The sequence below is a fragment of the Dermacentor albipictus genome, chromosome 3 (assembly GCF_038994185.2).
Source record: "Dermacentor albipictus isolate Rhodes 1998 colony chromosome 3, USDA_Dalb.pri_finalv2, whole genome shotgun sequence".
In the NCBI taxonomy this organism is placed as follows: Eukaryota; Metazoa; Arthropoda; class Arachnida; order Ixodida; family Ixodidae; genus Dermacentor; species Dermacentor albipictus.
In genome coordinates, this window is record NC_091823.1 from 3,425,470 (window position 1) to 3,444,400 (window position 18,931).

The 18,931-nt window shown below is 45.3% G+C and overlaps 1 protein-coding gene across 1 annotated transcript in view; it reads left to right on the plus strand.

The window, feature by feature from the left end:
• The window catches only part of LOC139057169 (sorting nexin-25-like), an 82,432-nt gene that overhangs the window by 40,274 nt on the left and 23,227 nt on the right, over positions 1-18,931 (plus strand). The window contains exons 14-17 of the mRNA XM_070534960.1: positions 49-242; positions 2,579-2,710; positions 11,989-12,123; positions 12,211-12,324. Coding sequence (XP_070391061.1) covers positions 49-242; positions 2,579-2,710; positions 11,989-12,123; positions 12,211-12,324 — 575 coding nt within the window. The remainder of the gene's footprint in view (positions 1-48; positions 243-2,578; positions 2,711-11,988; positions 12,124-12,210; positions 12,325-18,931) is intronic.

The window sequence follows — 18,931 nt, forward strand, 5'->3', positions numbered from 1 at the left end:
GTTATTGGAAAAAGCAACTCGCATAGCTAGTGCTTTTGTTGCTTGCAGACGAGAAGGGCTCTTCGAGTGGCAGCCAGCAAGAGGAGTGTCTGCTGCCATTGGTGGTGAGGGAATTGCGCGAACCCTCGGTGGAGGAACGCTGGGCACAGAGGAAGAGCCAGCTGACACGCCTTGAGTCTCGCCTGGACGACAAGCGGAGGGCTCTGCAGGCGCTGCAGGCCACACCAAATTCAGACCCCAAGGTGCCTTTCTTTTGAGTTCGTACAGCCATGGTTCTGCGCAGACTGGGACGTCACTCAAATGAAACTTCAGTTACACCAACTTTAGAATGTTTGACTGGGAAAAGCTGAGTAATAATTTAATGTATCTCAATTGAATGAATTTCTAGCATGACATAAGCTTCAGCTATACAAACATTATATTCAACTCTTGTGCAAGTCCACCTGCTGATATTGACCTCTGTGACAGTTGCAATTGCTCTAAAATGAAGGCACCATTCAAAAAACAAAATTTAATTTCTGCTTGTTGACAGTAAGTTCATTGTGACCAGAAGGTGCCTGTGACTTCGAACCCAATGTGAGTCATAGCGACAGCTTCAAGTAAGCATTATTATGTAGCACTACATGTTCACTTTGCCGTTTTGTTTATTGTACCATTGCAGCATCAATCAATGTTTGTCTAACTTATCTCGTTATTTGCACATAAAAATAAAGTATAATGTTGCCCTTTCAGGCTCTATGCAGAATCTTTGCCATTTGAAAACAAGTTGCTTCTTGCTAACTTCTGTTGGCTCTGTCAAGTTCACTGATCTGTTGGACTAATGCTGGTTAATAGAAACCTTCTGTTTTGGAATTAACGATGAACCATGGACATGGAGCCAGCTGCACAAGTTTTCATTGTAAAAATGTTTGCTTCTCAGCATGTTTTGGGGCACTCAGCTTGGCTGTGGTAGGTGCGTGGTTCCATGCCCACTGGCCACTGGTTTATATAAGATAGGTAATACAGGTAGCCCCATGTCCATGTATCCAGTTTTTCAGGAGTTTGTTGCCTTCCAAGAAGAACTAAAGAATACATTTGTGGTAACAATTTTCGCATGTGGGGAACCACCTACTGCAGCGGAACCTCGCTGATAAGATCCCATTTCGTGCTATTTATCGGTGCGACGTTCACGATCGAGAACACAAAAAATGATCCAATACAGTTATGCTTCTTTTTTACCAGTCACTATGTTCTTGGAAAGTGTGATCTTTCGGCACCAATGTTCAGTACCTTGTCAAACTGCAATTGTATGATACGTTTTCCCACTGCTAGATCACATGTGAACATGAATAGACATGAGGAACGCATGGTTGAGAGCAGTACGTGCCCACTGCAGCAGCTTTTCTGCAGGACTCACCCGCTTATGCCACGTGAAAATGCTGGCACACACTCGATTTTCTCTTCTGGTACCAGCAAGTCTCCTCAAAGGTTGTCGCATTCACGTATATTTCTGCCAACCCTAATGCAACAATCGCCTATCTGTTTCACAAGGGAGTCTGGCGTAGTTCTCTTGAAAGTGTACTGCATGCTTTAAATAGGCGATAACCCAAATGCCCCGTCGTTTTCTGCTGCAGGCGGCGCAAAGGGAGTGTCATGCTCCACTCTGGTGGCATCTTATTCCGGTGTTCCCTACCAGCACGATTTCGTTTTGGTTTCCGGTCGCCATCTTAGAACACTACGCACTGGAAAACAACAAAGTGTGTCTCAGGCCGCTTGGGCCCTACCAGCTTGACATGGCAGCAACGATTCTCCCAGAGTTGGCACATCAAAACTTCCTGCTGGCATTCCCTGCCCAAAAAATTTGCCGACCGAGGCTGGATTTGACAAGCGCGAATGTAGGCTTGCAGAAGCTGCAAAAATGACAAAGCCCGTCTCAGGCTTCAGCACCTCATGCTGCAAAGATTTGCGCAACGTTTCACATTACATAGATGTCAACTACAGTTGAGTCTGAAATTTATCAGTGACTTCACATACATTTTCCTGGTTAATAGGCTTTTTCTCGCTTTTTTCCGAAAATGTATGAACGAGGTTCTGCTTTATTTAGGTGCAGTCCCACCCTGACTGGTCTTTTGGCCGGTAGCACGCTTCTACCTTAATAGGTGTTTGGCAACAGCCTTGATCTCCCTCTCATGGCCACGGCAGCGTATCCTTTTCTACTGTCGTTTGGTTAGACAAGTGGTCCCAGAGGCTTTGAAATCATCTCTGTAGGACTCCCTGTCAAGACGAGAAATCCCACAAGTAGCCAAGCCCCAAGCCAGGGGGCATCCTTACCCATTAAAAAAACCAGTGGGTTTCTTGTGGTACTGGAATTCGAACCTCCTGCATGCAAGGAGGATGCTCTGCCACTGGGCCACCGCTGTGGTAGGCCTACACTGATGGAATTTTCAGTGTATGTACAGTATTATGTTCAGAGGTTATCATCATGGTACCTATGTGGCAACAGTAAGTGAGGCATCTACAGCGACTAATGACTCGTGAGTCAGCGGATGCAGTCACTGTGTCGGGGCTTCGTGTAGACGCTGTATGCACGCTTTTGCAGATGGTGCGAGTCCTGGAGAAAGAGATGCAAGAGATGCGTGCCAAGTGTGACCTGCTTATTGACCAGCTGCAACGAGCGTATGACTGGATACAGGGCTTGGGAAAGTGGATTGTCACCATACACAGCTCTCAGGTTGATGCTTAACTCCTATATTTGTTTAAATGGTAAAAGTTCACTTGCAAATGTAACCACAAATGTAACCCTATGAGGCTCACATCTTTTCGCCGAATGTACCTCAGGGCCGACTTTTTTTGTTGCATATTTAAAATCTTCAGATTAACCAAGCTCGAAAAAAATTTACTGGAATGGTTTTATTGACCATAAAGCGACAAAAAATATTTTTGGTAGGTAAACATGCATTCTTTATTTATTAATACAGGTGGGCTATTGATACAGACGCCAGAACGCTCTATGGTTGGTGCCGGTCTGAAAAACCGAACGAGTTGGAAGCTTGCATTAATCTTTCATGCCTTCACCAACAAGGGGCAATCAGTTTTCACGAGTCTCAAGAAAAGAAACATAGGCATGGCATTGTATATACCAGCGCCCACCAATGAACAGATGTAATTGCACCCCTGTGAGCAATAAACGAGCAAATATCTAGCGGTGACCCTCTGTGAGATTAAAAGCCAAATGCACATAGGCTTTAAGGAGTGTAACGAATAGAAACAGCTGGCAAGACGAAACCAAAACTAGCCACCACGTGCCGGCACATGTTCATATGCTCGCTGAAACACCAGCAGGAAGAAGCCATGGATTGAAAAGCAAGAGACTATGGAGCGGGAAAAAAAGAAATTCCTTGTATCGACACTGTGGCAGCACTTGCTGAGCTACAAAAGGTTGAAAAATTGGCACATTTTTCAAACATAGAGACCATTTGGGACTTCTTTTCGGTGCAGTATATTTACCCCATTGACCTTCAAAAGATTAATATACATTTCTTAGCACATTTTGCAAAAGGTGGTTTTGCTGATAAGCTTAAATGAACCTAACACACAAAGGCATCACTCACTTTCTGTGCTACTTTCAAGTTTCATCTGGAGCATTCCATCTGTTGGGTTAACAGTAACTGAAAGTAATATATGCTGAAGACCGAGAATGCCACTCCTGGAGATATGTGGCTTATTGAGTCTTTCTATAGGTCAAGTTGCATGTGGTGACATCCAAGAAACAATCATTTATTCTCTACATAAGGTACATATTTCCTGCTTGTGCTACAAGTAGTGCACTCATTGTCATTGCCTGCAAGCTGTAGGCAAGTTGGTCAAGTTTGTGGGTGCATTTTTGCGTTCACCTGTTGTGCAGTTGTCACAAAGTTCAATTTGCATACGACCTTGAGTCTGCAACACTGTCAGTCTAGGCTGTGCTGTGCAGATACCGTTCGTAGCTTTATGCCTGCTTGTGAGTTTGGGCCGATCCATCCAGTGTACCTACAAACTTGGCAAATGTTTTGGTTAGCTGCCAGCGGATCGCCGCAAACTCTAACTCCACTTCGAGCGTTCACTCGTTAGACCAGCTGGCTTGCCTGATCTTGCATCGCATCCGCTCAATTTCTGGTGCAGTTGTGTACTACAGTTAGGAACAAATCAAGAACGAGCTTCCTGCTAGCTGTGTACCACCGCCACAGGCTATGCCTAACTGGCGCTGTCGCGTCACCAGTTGGAGACTAAAGTTGGAGTATGGTGCCTAGTTAATGAAACTCTTCACAGGGATCATATGGCACTTGGAAAGTGGCAAAACCACCCCAACAATGAAAGTGAAGTCACAGGCGACGGCATAAATGTCATAAGCTTTGTTTGCAGCTACGATGCATGTTTTTAACATTGTGCACAAGGATGAGCCTGAAAAAATTGAGCGAGGCATCACACAGCATCTGAAATTGCAGTTCTTGTTTCTATCGAGTAGGTGGTGGTGCCATGTGGATGGACGAATAATTGTGCAGGCACGAAAAATCTGTCGATGACTTAGCTTCACAGAGCACATTGTGGCAGTTGAAAATAAGTGGGGATGCTGGTTATCCGTGTTTCTTCTTCCGTGGCTAAAAAAATCACTAGAAGCTTGCACACTGGGGCGTCAGGACAAGATATGTATATGTAAGCTAGTTGCGAAGCTTTCATAGAAGCCCACGTCTAGAAAACAGCGACATGTGTCAAATGTTACCATCTGTGTGTCGCGTGGGCAACTTCTGCCTAGAAAGAAATTTCGGGAAAAGTATGGCGTCAAACTTAGAAGTGGAAGCGATGTCTTACATTGCTTGGGGCGTATGTTGGAATCCCTTTTAGTTTTGGCATTTTGACCTCTACGTGAACAGTTATTTGTCTTCTCTAAGCTTGCAGCTCACATAAGCTTACTTGCCAGCGTGTCTTTAAACTATAGTGGCCTGTGTCTTAAAGGGACATTAAAGGCAAATGCTAAGTCAAGCAAAAGTTATAGATTAGTGCTCGAGAATCTCTAAGGCATCAATATTATTGTGAACAGAGCCTTAATAATCGAGAAATTCAGGTAAATGCAGGGCATTAGAGACTCCCCCGGGACATTCAAGCACTTGCCCGGTGACGAAAGCACTCCTCAGTTAAATTCTGTCACTAGTGCTCAACTACTTGTTGAGCACTAGTAACATAACACTATTTCATAACATGAAATAAAATGCTACTTGACCACTTCCATTTCATTTTTAGAAAAAAAGAACCCAATGAAAGTGCCGTTGACAATGATGTGGGCAGTTGAAATGTTTTGTTTGTGCTCAACTCTATGCCACCCACGCTTTCGTGTTTCAGCACTTTCCTGATCGCGTAGTGCTGCACTGGTTTTGCTGGGTTGCAAAACTCACACAAACTGCAAGTAGCAGAGAATTCAACTTCCATGTGATGTCACAGAGTGCCCGAATAGTCCACGCCCCGTGAACAAAAAGCAGCTGCAGCGGCGAGTCCACCACTGTCTTGACTCGGTACCGTTGTCTGTTGGGCGCCATTTTACTTGCCGATGGCAGGCAGCAAGGGGTGGTGATGGTATATGCAATGTCACCACTCTCTCGGTTGGTGGGAGATTTGAATTTCAAAAAAGGCATTCGGACCCTTCAGATCCAATTTTCTCGTAAACTAAGTCTTTTCTTGGCCCGAAACAAGCGTTATAAGGTTTCTGGGATGGTATTTAAACAGTCTACATTAACCTAGTATTTGCCTTTGGTGTCCCTTTAATGTGAACATAAGTAAGGTGTTAGTGATGGCAATTGCTTATGTACATTTCTCAAGAATGTGGGGAAATACGGTGTAAATTAATTACAGTGCCAGAGATGTTTAAAAAGCCACTTCACTTTTATTCGCCACACCCAATATGCATGATAGAATCAAGAAATTATGTTTCAATAAACAAAAAGTAGTATGGCGAACACAAAGTCACAGTATAGCAATACATGCAAAACCTACTTACAGAATCCCAAAAGCACTCACAATTCTCTGCAGCATGATGTATTCATGTCCAACAGTTATCAAACAAGACAGCATTGCATCATGTTATCATGTTAAACGCATTTCAACCTACCCATCTTGCTGCCTGTGGTGGGCTCTAAGCTTGTGTTTTGGAGAGGGAACAAACAATGCTATGTTTCTCCATGTAGTGCTCTCCGAATTCGTCAGCATGTCGCCACAGCACACCAGATGCACTAGCATGAAGATGCTTGATAATGAACAGTAAGCACTCATCTTTTGCCAAGAAATGTCGTACGCTAGCTTAAGCCTTGTACAAACACGTGAAGAAATGCAAGAACTAGGACCAAACTGGCACATTTAAGTGAGCAACACCATTCTGCACAACGTAAATGCTGTACAGAGTGTTATCCCTCAATATGACAATGAGCATTCCTTAGACATTTCCCACGAGGCCGCCTTTCATGAGCTCGCGCCCAAACAGTGATAAGGCCCAACATAAGACTGACACACAAACAAAGGAGCTCACTTTGAAGCAGTTTGAGGTGCGAACTGCCGCCCTCCATGGAGGTGGTAATTACCGCAAAAGACTCCTCTAGCTGAACCTAACCCTGACAAGCTGAGCTAATTGATGAAAGGGGCCAACCTTGAAGGCTACCGTGAGAACTGCGTAGACCTCGGTTTCTCAGATAGCACGCGGTTGCGACGTAGGCGGGGGTGAGGGTGCAACATAGGAGGCGGAGCTGGCAAATGATGTGACGTCATGGGAGGGATTTTGTGGCCGATTCGGCGATTGTGAATGGCTGAAATATAGTCATCAGATTCTCTAGTCTAATCCTCTAGGGAAGACGACGGTTTTAATAGCGGAGACCTTTGGTGCAGTGGGGGCTGCTGACGTGTCCTGATGTGAACTTCGACATTTAATATGCTCCTACATGGTGTGGGCTTCCATATATGGAGCTAGTGTAAATAATGTAAAATAAACCATTTTTCCTTCATTCCCACTACCGGACGTACTCATCAATGTGCCTGGAGGGTCTCTGGCCTAAATGCTACCCTGAGCCGCGACAAGAGGCTTGCAAGAACTTTTGCGACCGACATAGATCCGCCTTGCGCCAGCTGGGAGGTAGGCATAAGCAGCCAGACGCCAGCACAGACTCGGGTAGAAACATGAAGAAGGATGGGCAGGGAAGAACCACGGCCTTTATTCGACTTCTTAATTGATTCTCTTCAGCACCAATCAGGCGACAACACCATGATGGTTTCATCCACAAGGTACACAACAGCTTAGCGATCTACTAGAGTTGGCGAATACGTATTTAACAGAGATAATACTAATTTGAGAAGATGCTGCTAGAGACCACTGTACAACATAACTTCCCCCTTGATGAAGGAGTTTCCTGGCTATACGTTGTTTAAGGGGACTGATAAATGCATCTTTATATGCATGATAGCTCATGTGATCCAAGAAATTGCTGGCGGAAGGGTTGGGCGAAGTGAGTCTGTTAAAATTAATAATAGGTGCTAACACTCAGGAGTTCCGAGTTACCCTACATTGAAATGCACATGATTATGACGAAACCACAGTGCCAGTTTTGAATTAACCGGGAGTTCAAATTATCTCTGTGGCTGCCTTTAATACTAAAGCTTTGATCTTCGTGCTCCCACATAGGCTAGGCTAAGGGAACATTAAAAAAATTGACTGATAGTGGGATGGGTATTTGTTGGTACACTGTCATGACTATGGTTGCGAACTGTGTGTTGTACAAGACAGGAGATAAAGACACATGGGCGATCATGGAAGTTAGTTTAATTGCAAAAGCTGGCACTGACTGTGTCAGTGCTGTATCGACAGGACCGCACGTGCAATTGTTTTGACTTGTCTTGCTTCCATGGCTCGTTTGTCTTATTTAGATCAAAACAGATCACCCCAACTAGCCCAAAAGTCAATTCTCCTTTCTCTGTGCTGGTTTCATCTACCTTTGACTTTTCATTTAATTTGAACATACTGAAGAGTTCCTACAAGAAAACATATGTTGGCTATAGAAGGAAAACTTATTTAGTGTGCCGTCAACCCTGCCCTTCTGACGCGGAAAACTAGATGCCGCCGTTCCCGGAGTACAAACTGCGTTGTCGTCGAAAAATTCAGGTCTTCGAATTTCATCAGCAAATGTAATCAAAGTTTTTGTGGGTGGCTTTTGTACCCTTGTGCTTGTGGACACTGGTGCTGCCATATCAGTGATAGATGCCGCTTGCTTAAGAAGGTTACCACGACATTGAAGGGATTGGCCCTCTGTACCCCCAGCGCTCACCATATTGAGCCGGCAGCCTCCTGCACAGCCTGTGTCGCTCAAGATGTTGTGTATCCCACTGAGTTTCCAGTGCTACCGGCCTGTTCACATGATGTCATCCTCGGTTGGGATTTTCTTTCTTGCCATCATGCTGTTATTGACTGTGCTCGTGCTGAGGGGGTGTTCTCTGCATTGTGTTCCGCGTCGTCTGAACCTATGTTAGAAAAGTTTGACTACCATTAAAAGCCTATCAAAGTACAGTGGGCACTGTTTGCATAAAGCCCACGGTTATTTATTTATTTATTTATTTATTTATTTATTTATTTATTTATTTATTTATTTATTTATTTATTTATTTGTGGCCACATTTGGTTTCTGTGAAACCAGGGTGTCTACCAACTGGGAAAACCGGGAATTCTCAGGGTTTCTGTATAGTCTGAAAATACTTGGGGAAAGCTCGGGGAATTTGTGCTTCTATCAGGGAAAATTAGCTGTCATTTTATTGAAAGCAGACGAATGCTGGCTTGAGTAAAAGAGAGGAATCATAACGAGTTGTCTTTGACGCCGTTTCGTCGGGGCTTCGACACAAGTTGTTTTGGATTTACATTTGATATTGACCACACCGTTGCATACTGCACAAAAGCTGTTGCAGAACAGAGCCCCCCTTAAAAGCTTCATTGTGAAACTGCTGTCTTTTTTTAAAGCAAAAATTATTTGTTTACTTTCCTCTAAATAATCTAAACAATTTAGTGCTCTGTTCTGTTGCCTTCTCCCATGTGAATCATGCGCCAAGTAAGGATTTTCCTCGATGAAAGAATACTCGGGGTGTCTACCAAAGGGGAAAACCGGAAATTCTCAGGGATGTTGAATAGTGTGGAAAAACTCGGGGAAAACTCGCGGAATTTGTGCTTCAATGAGGAAAAATTAGCTGTCATTTTATTGAAAAGGAACGAAAGTCGCGCTAATGGTGGATCGATTAACTGAAAGGAATCATAACGAATAGTCTTTGACGCCGTGTCATCGGCTGGAAGAGTTAGCAGTGCACACTCAACGACTGATTTTCCAGACGCCCGATTTTTGGGACATGCCCGATAATGCGGACGGCTTCGCGGCACCATAGCGTCGATGCATAAGAACGTCTGAAATTTCGGACGCAAGAACGCTTCGCCGTCCGATATTCCGGACTTTTTGCCATGACCGCAGGTCCGAAACTGCATTAATCAAAGCCAACACCGCCGTTTTAATTATCTCGCCTCGAACCGGCGCTCTCGCATGCAGATCCGCTGGCAGCCGTAGCCGCCACCGCGGAAACGCGAGGCCTAATTAGATGCTTCGACGTTCGCTATTAAGGTTCTTGCCGTTAAGTGCCGTGTTTTTCATTGAAAGAATTGGCCGCTGCCAGTAATGGCACCGACTCCGCCTCTAATTATCGCCATTGGCTTCGAAGCTTGGAAAGCACGGCGCGTTGCATAATGCTGGTTCCCGAAAGGCAGCTTCGCCTTAGCACATAAATGTAACGCGGTGAAGCATGCGTGAAGTATTGCGGTGAAGCTTGGCAAGCGTGAGAAGGTGCAGTTGTCACGGGACACTGTACATATTCTCTAATTATACACGCGCGCACCTGCCGTCTCCTGTCACAGTACGAGCACCAATATGCCTACTAAGTGTACTGGTAGGCATTCAGAGATTTTTCGGACGTTCGTGTGGCGATTTGAGTCCTTAGGGGCAGTAAAAGACATGCATTCATTTTTTCGGACTGCCCGATTTTTCGGAAGTGTTAGCGGCACCTAGGGAGGCCGAAAAATTGGACATTCACTGTACAACTGATCAAGAAGATGCTTCAAAGGGTCCGTGGTGCGGGCGCATGGTATAACGAGGACGAGAACAGAAAGGACAGTTGCACTGAGGAATGATCGGGAATTGTGCCGCCTCTTCTTCGAAGGAGCCTGAGCTCAAAAGGGAAAGTGTTGGCTACCGAGGTGCAGCTGACCCCATCCAAACCAAGATAAGCTCTTTAAAGCAGTGAAATGCGCAACACTGAGGCATTGTGCATGCACTGAGAGTATGTCGGGACAGTTGAGGTTGACTTTCCAGCTGCTAGCAGAATCTCACTTGTGACGAAGTTCGGGCCTAATACCAATGAACTTGCTATCAGCTGATAGAAATCACTCATTTTCGAAAATATTTGCGTCTGTAGTATGTCTTTTTATTTGTATTTCGGAATGTTCGACTCGATTTGCAGTGGGCTTTACCATTATTTTTCGAATATGTTTTATTCACTGTGCATTTTAGTACCCCTCTCTTCAGTTTTCTATTTTGAATAAAATAAACATTACTCCTTGCTATTAAAACTGGATTAAGTTGTCTTTTTATTTTTTAACATGCTTACTAGTGAGTGACAGCATGGGCGACTTGGTGTCAGCCCGTCTTGCCATAAAGTTCTGCATGACAAAGGGAATTTTGCAAAGGCACTCAGGGAAAACCTGGGAAACTTGGGGAATTTGAAAATGTCAACTTGGTAGACAATCTGGAAGCCCTTATGGGTCTCCTTTGTAGCTTTATCCTACCGTCAGGTACTTGACAATTTTCCCCTTTCACAAACTTTCCTCCATCTTGCAGGCATCTCCAACACTTATTTGCCATAACTTAACAGTATTGTGCGAAGTCAAACAAATAACCTCTATTCTTCATCTGCCTGTATTTCACTCATGTTGAGCTCTACCAAATTGCTCCGACAGTTCATGATCCAAACCTGCTCCAAAGTGCCAAATTTGCTGCTCTCAGAGCTGCTTCAGAACTCTCTTAGTTGCTTTCATCCCTGTAGGGACTTTTTGTTTTGACAACTACTACTCTTGTGGCACATCAAATTCAAGCTGAACAAGAGTAACAACACTGGCAGTGGCAAGAAGTGAATGGAAAACTCAAAGCGGGTGCAGATTTGTGTGGCTTGCCTTTGTTTACGCACTTGTGGCACATGCTGAACTAAATGCAAGTTTTTGTAACTGGCACATGCAGTAGATTAGAATACAAATGCATCTTTTATTGCGATAGCAATTATGTGGACAGTCCAGGCACATTCTTGCCATTGGTGTCGCTGTGATGTTGCGTATAAAGTCCAAGGGCGATAACACTATCTCTGTGTGCCATATGCTGCATGTGCGAGTGAAAGCTTGCCAAACAAAGACTCCGATCGTGACTCAATCTTGCGCGCATAAGGGAGGTAAGTTTGGAGGAAGCGAGCCGTCTTCCATTGCGCATGAGGCATTGGGGGGGGTGTTATACTCTGGCAGCAACTCTGTGTGCGCGGTCGCGGCGGACTGTATCGTGAAAGCGATCAGCATTAGGGGCAGAGTCTAGGTCCGCTGATGGTTCATACCTTTGCGCATGCTTTGTTCTCGCCACTCAGTTTGCGTTGAAGCGATAGACAACCTGAAGGTCACTTCGCTCACTGCTGCTGCCGCACTTGCTCACACCAGTGTTTTGACAAGTGTCCGCGCTCGTAGAGTGTGATGTGTTCATGTTTGCCTGTGCATGCTGACACCATGCTTGTTAATTTAGTTAGTAAGCGAATGTTTACAAGTTTAAATGGACAATAAAACTACTTTCCTTACTTTGTTTAGGTGTCAAACAATTTGCTATCGCAATCGATACTTCGCCTTCCGGGCGAAACTGACTTTTTGTTTCTTTCTTTTAGATTGTCAAGGACTGCTCTCCTAAACCAGTGCCATATTTTAACATATTGGTGAGCACACTGGATAATAATCAGTCTGGCTGGGTAGTTACCAAGACAATTGGCGACTTCCACTGCCTCCGCCAAAGGCTCCTGCTGGCAAGTACAGGCACTTGCTTTTTCTTGTCTCACCAAAGGAAATAACCTCAGTTAGGTTGTGTTGTAATGAAAAATTTATCACCACAGATGTGCCCTGACCTCAAGCAAGTAAGCTTGCCATCTGCTAGCAAACCTCGCTTCCGCAGCTATGACCAAGCCTTTTTGGACAAGACGCAGCCAACCTTGCAGCGGTTCCTTGATGTAAGAGTTCTGCAATTTTGCAGTGACGCTCTTAGTGCAGGTAGAAGCACTTGAAAATGTTTAGTGTATATTTTTCTGGTGTCCTGAGAGAACTAAGTGATGCACACAGTTTTATGCAGCTGGAAGGGATGGCGTCCATGTTACTGGTGATGTGTGGTAAAAGGTTCAAGCATATGGGCTAAGTAGGGTCTAAGTGAAAATTATTGGTTACACGTTTTCTGCCTCATAAGAAGTGTTACATAAAATACTTCGTAAGCTCACCCGATGTCCTGAAAGAACCAAATATGACAGCAACATTATATTTAGAGAGGGTAGAAGGCATGTTATAGGTGATGTAATGTACAGCAAAAGTTTAAAGTTTGTGGTGCTTTGGAGATAATTACTAAAACTAAATGTTTGGTTTTATATAAAGTGCATACTTTGTTTGCCCAGTATTCTGGGAGAACTATATACACGGCACCGATATTCAATTTGCATGGGAATAAATGTTGTGGGTGATGTATAATGAAAATTTATACTGTGTAGGTTATACTGGGTAAGCCGTTAAGGAAGATGCAAGCATTTAGGAGCATTGCATGCATTTTTTATGAACTGTGTAATATTTTCCCAGTGTCCTGGAAGAACTGAACATAGCGCATGGATGTTAGTTTATATTTGGAAGGTATAAATGGCATCTAACCATTGATGTGCAGCAAAAGTTTAAAAAGTGTCAATGAATCGCAGTCTTTGCAAAATATATTACTTATACCAGCGCTCAAAAGCATTATACAGCTGTTATGCGATGTATTTTCCTGTGTCCTGCGAGAAGAGAATTTGGCATCGAGTTCACAATTGTGGAAAATCGGTGGCATGTTGCGGCAGTGTGTGGCCACAGTATAAAATTCATGGATTAATTATGGGGCCTTCAGTAAATCAATTATACAGGTGATCCTAGGCTTTATAACAGCACCTTACGAGCAATCTAGTAAGTTTTTCCATTGTCCTGGGAGGCCTACACTTGGAACTGAGTTCATGGTTGGGAAAAAGGGGCTATGTTGCGGCTGATGTGTGAACAAAGTTTAATCCTGTAAGCAGGTTTCACGTGGCCTAGCTCCTACTTAGGTGCTACAGGCACTGTCTAGCTTCCTATTACACACACATATCTTGGTGCTACCGACGTCAGATGCACACTGGTGCCTCGGTGTAAACACGACTACACACAGTGATAACAAGCCAAACACTTTATTGAGTATGCATAACAAGATGCGCTAGCTACTGGCACGTTTTATAAACGGGCAGGAAGCAGGCTAGCTAGAAGCGGGAACATTCACTTGTGCTTAGCGCTGCAGTCCCCGGTGTTCATCGTTGCTTGGTGTTCTCGGTTGGGGTTTTTGGAAAACGGCAATTCCAGCTTCTTCCACTCAAGTCGGTCTCTTGCAGTCGTTTCCTCCGTCACCCTTTAGACTGAAGCTGTATGTCTCATATCCCACGGTTGCTTCGTCTCTGTCGGCAGAATAGTCACCACAATGACAGAAAACCATCCCATCAATTGAAGCACAAAATGTTTATGTTCACTGGAATTACACATGCAAGACCCACCCCAGTATTCGTTTCAATAAAGAAAAGAATCAGACAAGCATCAAAACCACATAATAGATAAGGCACGTTCAAATGAAGCGGCAACTGTAGCATATGAAGCAGGGAGGGACATCACTGCGCTTTCATATATAAAAGAAGAACCCGTCTAGCAACTAATTTCATTTGTGTTGTGATAGCGCTATAGGAACGCCATTTGTAGTTAGGACTCCTGAAGAGCAGCGTGAATACGATGAGTGATGAAGGGAACAGGAATGTCAGTATGCACAACGGTGTCGTGTTCATGTAATTGTCTTGCTGTCAAGCATTTCATGCAGTGCATTGCTTAATAATTTAAGGCTATGTCACATTGGTCTATTGGATCAAGTGATACCGCAGCTTCGCTGACCAACCACCTTCACAGCGGGGATTGGAGCCCAATTTTTACAGCGAAGCTGTTAGCCTCTAGTTGGTTGGCATTTTTTGTATCCGCATTCCTCAGCAAAAATGTAGGCTGATCCCAGTGGCAATGTAGAGCCAGGAGGCAGTGGCTTGTACCCCCGTAAAGCAGAGGCTTCAAGCAGTCGGAAAGTGGAGCGAACAATGCATACATTCTTTGGAATCACACATACAACCTACAGAAGGTCATATGTTTCAATAAAGAACAAGATGGGATGGGGCTTAGTGCCTGACAAATTGACGAGATGTCCGAGTGTGGTTGTTTGGCAGTGACCGAAGTAGCACTTGGATGAGTTGATCTGCAGGCCAATGATGCGAAAAACAGAATGAAAAGATAAAAGGAATTCATGATGGGTTGCAAAAGTTGGAGAGAATACGATGTCATGCAAGTAGCACTAACAGATGGACCATTGCAAGCCACGCAAGAGCATGTCCATCATCCGCTCAAAGGTCGATGGGCATTGCACAAGCCAAAAGGCTGAGCTAATATAGGCCGTCAGGTGCGATGAATGCGATCTTCTTACGGTCCATTTCAGCCATGGCAATTTGCCATTATCCAGAGCGAAGGTATGTCAATTGAAAAGTAAGTGGCACCGTGGAGACAATCCAGAGCATCATCAATGCATGGAAGTGGGTAGACATCTTTTTCTGTGATCATGTTTAAATGACGATAGTCCATGCAGAATCGTCAGCTGTTATCCTTCTTCTTGATGACGACATCAGTAGAAGCCCATGGGCTGGAAGAGTATTCAATAATCCCTTTGGCAAGCACTTTGTCAACTTTGCTCTGGATAACTTGTCACTCAGAGGACGACACCCGGCAGGGGTGTTGGCGAACAGGTGCCGCATCGCTGGTTTTTATGCGATGCTTCACGACCGTAGTTTGACCCAAAGAGCAATCGTTCAGGTCGAAAATATCGGAGTAGGACTCGAGGTCACGGAGCTCTGTGGCTTGTTGGATTAAGAGGTCTGGCACAATCATCTTTGCAAAGTTGTTGGGCAGGGTAGATGCAGAAGACGTAGAACGAACACTGGTCGAAAACGCCGCAACGGATAGAGCGGAAATATGGCACTTGCGGGAGGGTGACAACTGGGCAAAAGACATGTCTCAAGGAAGTACTTGAGGGCACTGTCTGAAATTTAGGATGGGTAGACATGCATGATTCCCTACTACAGAAACGGTGGTGTGTGGGAAGGAGACATGGTGGGAAAGCAGGATTAAAGTCGCGGGAGTAAGGACATAGTCTTGATCAGGTACAGGTAGGCAGACTAAGACAGTGATGCAGGTTGCTGCTAGAGGTGGGAGATGAATAAAATCCGCAGAACAAAGGTTGAGTTGGGGCTTGAGTGGAAAGGTCAATGGGAAGAGGCAGGTTAAGTTATACAACACTGGCTGAACAGTCAATCAGAGCAGAATGGGTGGTCAAAAAGTCGAGTCTGAGGATCACATTGTGAAGGCACTGTCCGAGCACACCAAACAAAATGGACTTGTGGTGACACTGACACATGCAGTACGCATTCCAAGCACAGCCGGAGTTCCATGGCCGGCAATCTCGGGCAGTCGAATCAGAGCAGGAAGTACAGCAAGCGCATCCAAAGCTCTACACTCACGATGGAAATTTGTGCACCAGTGTCAATGAGTGCCATAACCAGCAAACCATCCATGTCCAGAAGGTTCCCATCAGTAGGCAAGGTTAGCAGACGAATTTCAGTCTAAGGTGCTAGAGCAGCATCGCCTCCAGCAGCTGCCCAGTTAGCTGACCCCAGCTCCGACAGTAAGTTGGGAACGGGGAGCGACACAGCTGGGGTGAACGGGAGTGGTGACTGTGTGGTTATGGTGAGCAGCTAGTCACAGTGGCTCGAGTGCTGTGAGGTGCAACTCCGGACTCAGTGGAGGGTGCAGGCGGGCGAGAATTCAGTGGGGAGCAGTGGTAGGCGGGAAAGCTTGGTCGAGAGTGGACTGGCCAGGAACTTCGGCAGTGGCGAGAGATGTGGCCCACACATCCACAATTGGAGCAGATGGGTCTATCATCATGCGTGCGCCATTCGGCCAGGTTGCGATAGCTCGGATAGGGATCATGCTGGCTCTGGTGAACAGGGACAGAGGCAGTGGACAAAACAAAGTCAGGACGGTTAGTGGAGCAGATGGACGGCAGACCTACACTGGCATGTTCTTGGCGAATAACTTATTCGGTGAGGGACACGAGTGGCCGGGAATGGTCAAAACACTGCGTCCCTGATTTGGCAGGAGATGCTGTTTCAATTTCTCGCTGGACGATATGTGCAATGTTATTGGAGGAGGTGGGCTCACACAGAAGACAAAAATCTTCGCACGTCGATGAAGCAACGATGTTGGGTAGACGTGTGAACTGCTGAACTATGCAGCGGCTCTTTGGGTCTTCAAAGCAGCGATATTCGTTAATTATGTCATAGACTGTTGTTATGCTCCTGTAAACAAGAAGGTTAAATGCGTTGTTTAAGATGCCTTTTAAAACGTGCCTGACTTTGTCTGCCTCTGCCATATTATTATCCACCTTGCAGCATTGAGCAAGGACGTTCTGGATGTATGCCACGTAAGATTCAATGGACGTCTGCGCATGGGTCCCAAGGTCCTTTTTAGCAGCATGTTGGTGGCCAACGGGCTGGCCAAACAAATCTCTAAGCTTCTGTTTGCACTGGTCCCAACTTGTAATCTCTTCTCGGATGTCTCAAACAAGACCTATTCAGTTTTCTTTAGGTAGAATATTATGTTAGCAAGCATAAGCTAAGTATCCCACCTGTTGTGTGTGCTGATCCATTCGCAATTCTGCAACCAGTCATCAACGACAACGTTGTCAATCCCAGAAAACATTCTAGGGTCATGGGTCTGGGATAGGATGACCGTCGGTGGCATCGACGGGGCCACAGTTGAAGACTATCCTTTGGATGGTATGGCAGCCAGGTTACATCCGCTGCGGCGCTCCATCTTGCGCAAGTGACTACCCTGCACGTCCATCAATATGTTACAGGAAGGAAGAAGCATACGATTACAGTTGAACCCACTTATAATGATACCGGTTTTAACAATATGTTGGTTATAACAATGAGAAGCTGCTGCACTGTCAACTTTTGTATGTGTTCCATGGTGAAATAACCCGCTTACTACAATGCCCCGATTTCGCATTGTCAGTTATAACTATAAAATCTGGCTGCTGGGTATCCGAGCCGAAAGGCAGTGAAATGCGAAATCTTTCAAAAGAAAAAAAATGAAAACGAAAAATTTGAGCTGCTGCAAGATGGGCCGCTGCTCCAACAGCCCCCGAGCACTAGTTTTCCAGCCATCTCCATGCGCCTCCCTCCTGTTGCCCTTCCACCCCTCCAAACACGAATGGGCTGCGCCCATAGCTTTAAGCCGCCCCACCCTCCGAAACACGAATTGACTGCGTGAACTGCGCTGCTCGTAGGTTGCTCGCATGTTGCTCGCTGGCTCCTCATTCAGCACAGTTCTGCAAACAGCTTAATCACTCGCGTTCGTCTTTGTTGGTTGCGTCGAAATTGCTCCTGGCCACACGGTTTCTCAGCCTCGTTTGACCAACAGTTGGTTTGACTCACCGCCAAAACGGAAGATGGCTGATCTGCCCGCTAATAATCGGCAATGCATGACGTTGCCGGTGAAAAGAAAATGCACGGCTATGGATTTGGAAACTAAGTGCTTCCAACTGATGAGGCGATCGTCACGAACGTGCTTGTATCAGATAGTGATGGTGACAACGGCAGCGATGATGCGGTAGGGCAGGCTGCCTCAACGTTGTCTTTACAGGGGGCCCGGCAGATGATTCAGGCCCTCTGGTGCTTCCTTTTTGCAAGGAACCTTCCACTGCACTACATGGAGCACTTGGATGCCTTGGAGGATGTAGGCAAGCTTCGCGTAAAACATGCAAGGCTGACGCACATAGGGTTTTCTCGTGCAAGCCAGTGAGAAGTGCACGGCAAGATGCTTGTGGCGATCTCGCCTCAGCGTTTCTTCTGGATTTCTTAAGCTGACAGGCTGCTGTGGCAGCCTTCTCACAATATTTAAAAGGCCCCGAAAGGGGCCTTTTAATTTTTTTGGGGGGGGGGGCAAAGCGATGCCTCGGCGGTGCTCGCTTATTGCGTGTCACCCGTGACCCCTCTTTGCAGTTGTTATGGCAGTGCCATTCTTTAATGCCGACAGTCACGGCGTGTTACACGCGATCGGAGCTCCCGGGAAGCAGTTAAATGAGTGAACACAATCAGCAGCTGGGGAGGAAGGTTCTGGGGAGGGGCACTGACCTCCCTGCTATTATAGTTTTCTCTCATCAACTCTGCCATCCCTATATTTTGATTTTTTCATGCAACCCAGTTATAACAATTATTGGTTATAATGATGGAATTTTCATGGCACTTGAATTTTGTTATAAGTGGGTTTGACTGTATTCACATATAGCTTTTAACCCTTTCAGGGTCAATTTTTTTCGCCATATGCAACTGCCCAAGGTCGATCTTTTTTTATTGCAGATTTAAATTCTTCAGGGGGACCTATTCTGAAAAAAAAAACATTACCGTAATTTTTTCTTGGGAGACCGTAAATTGAGAA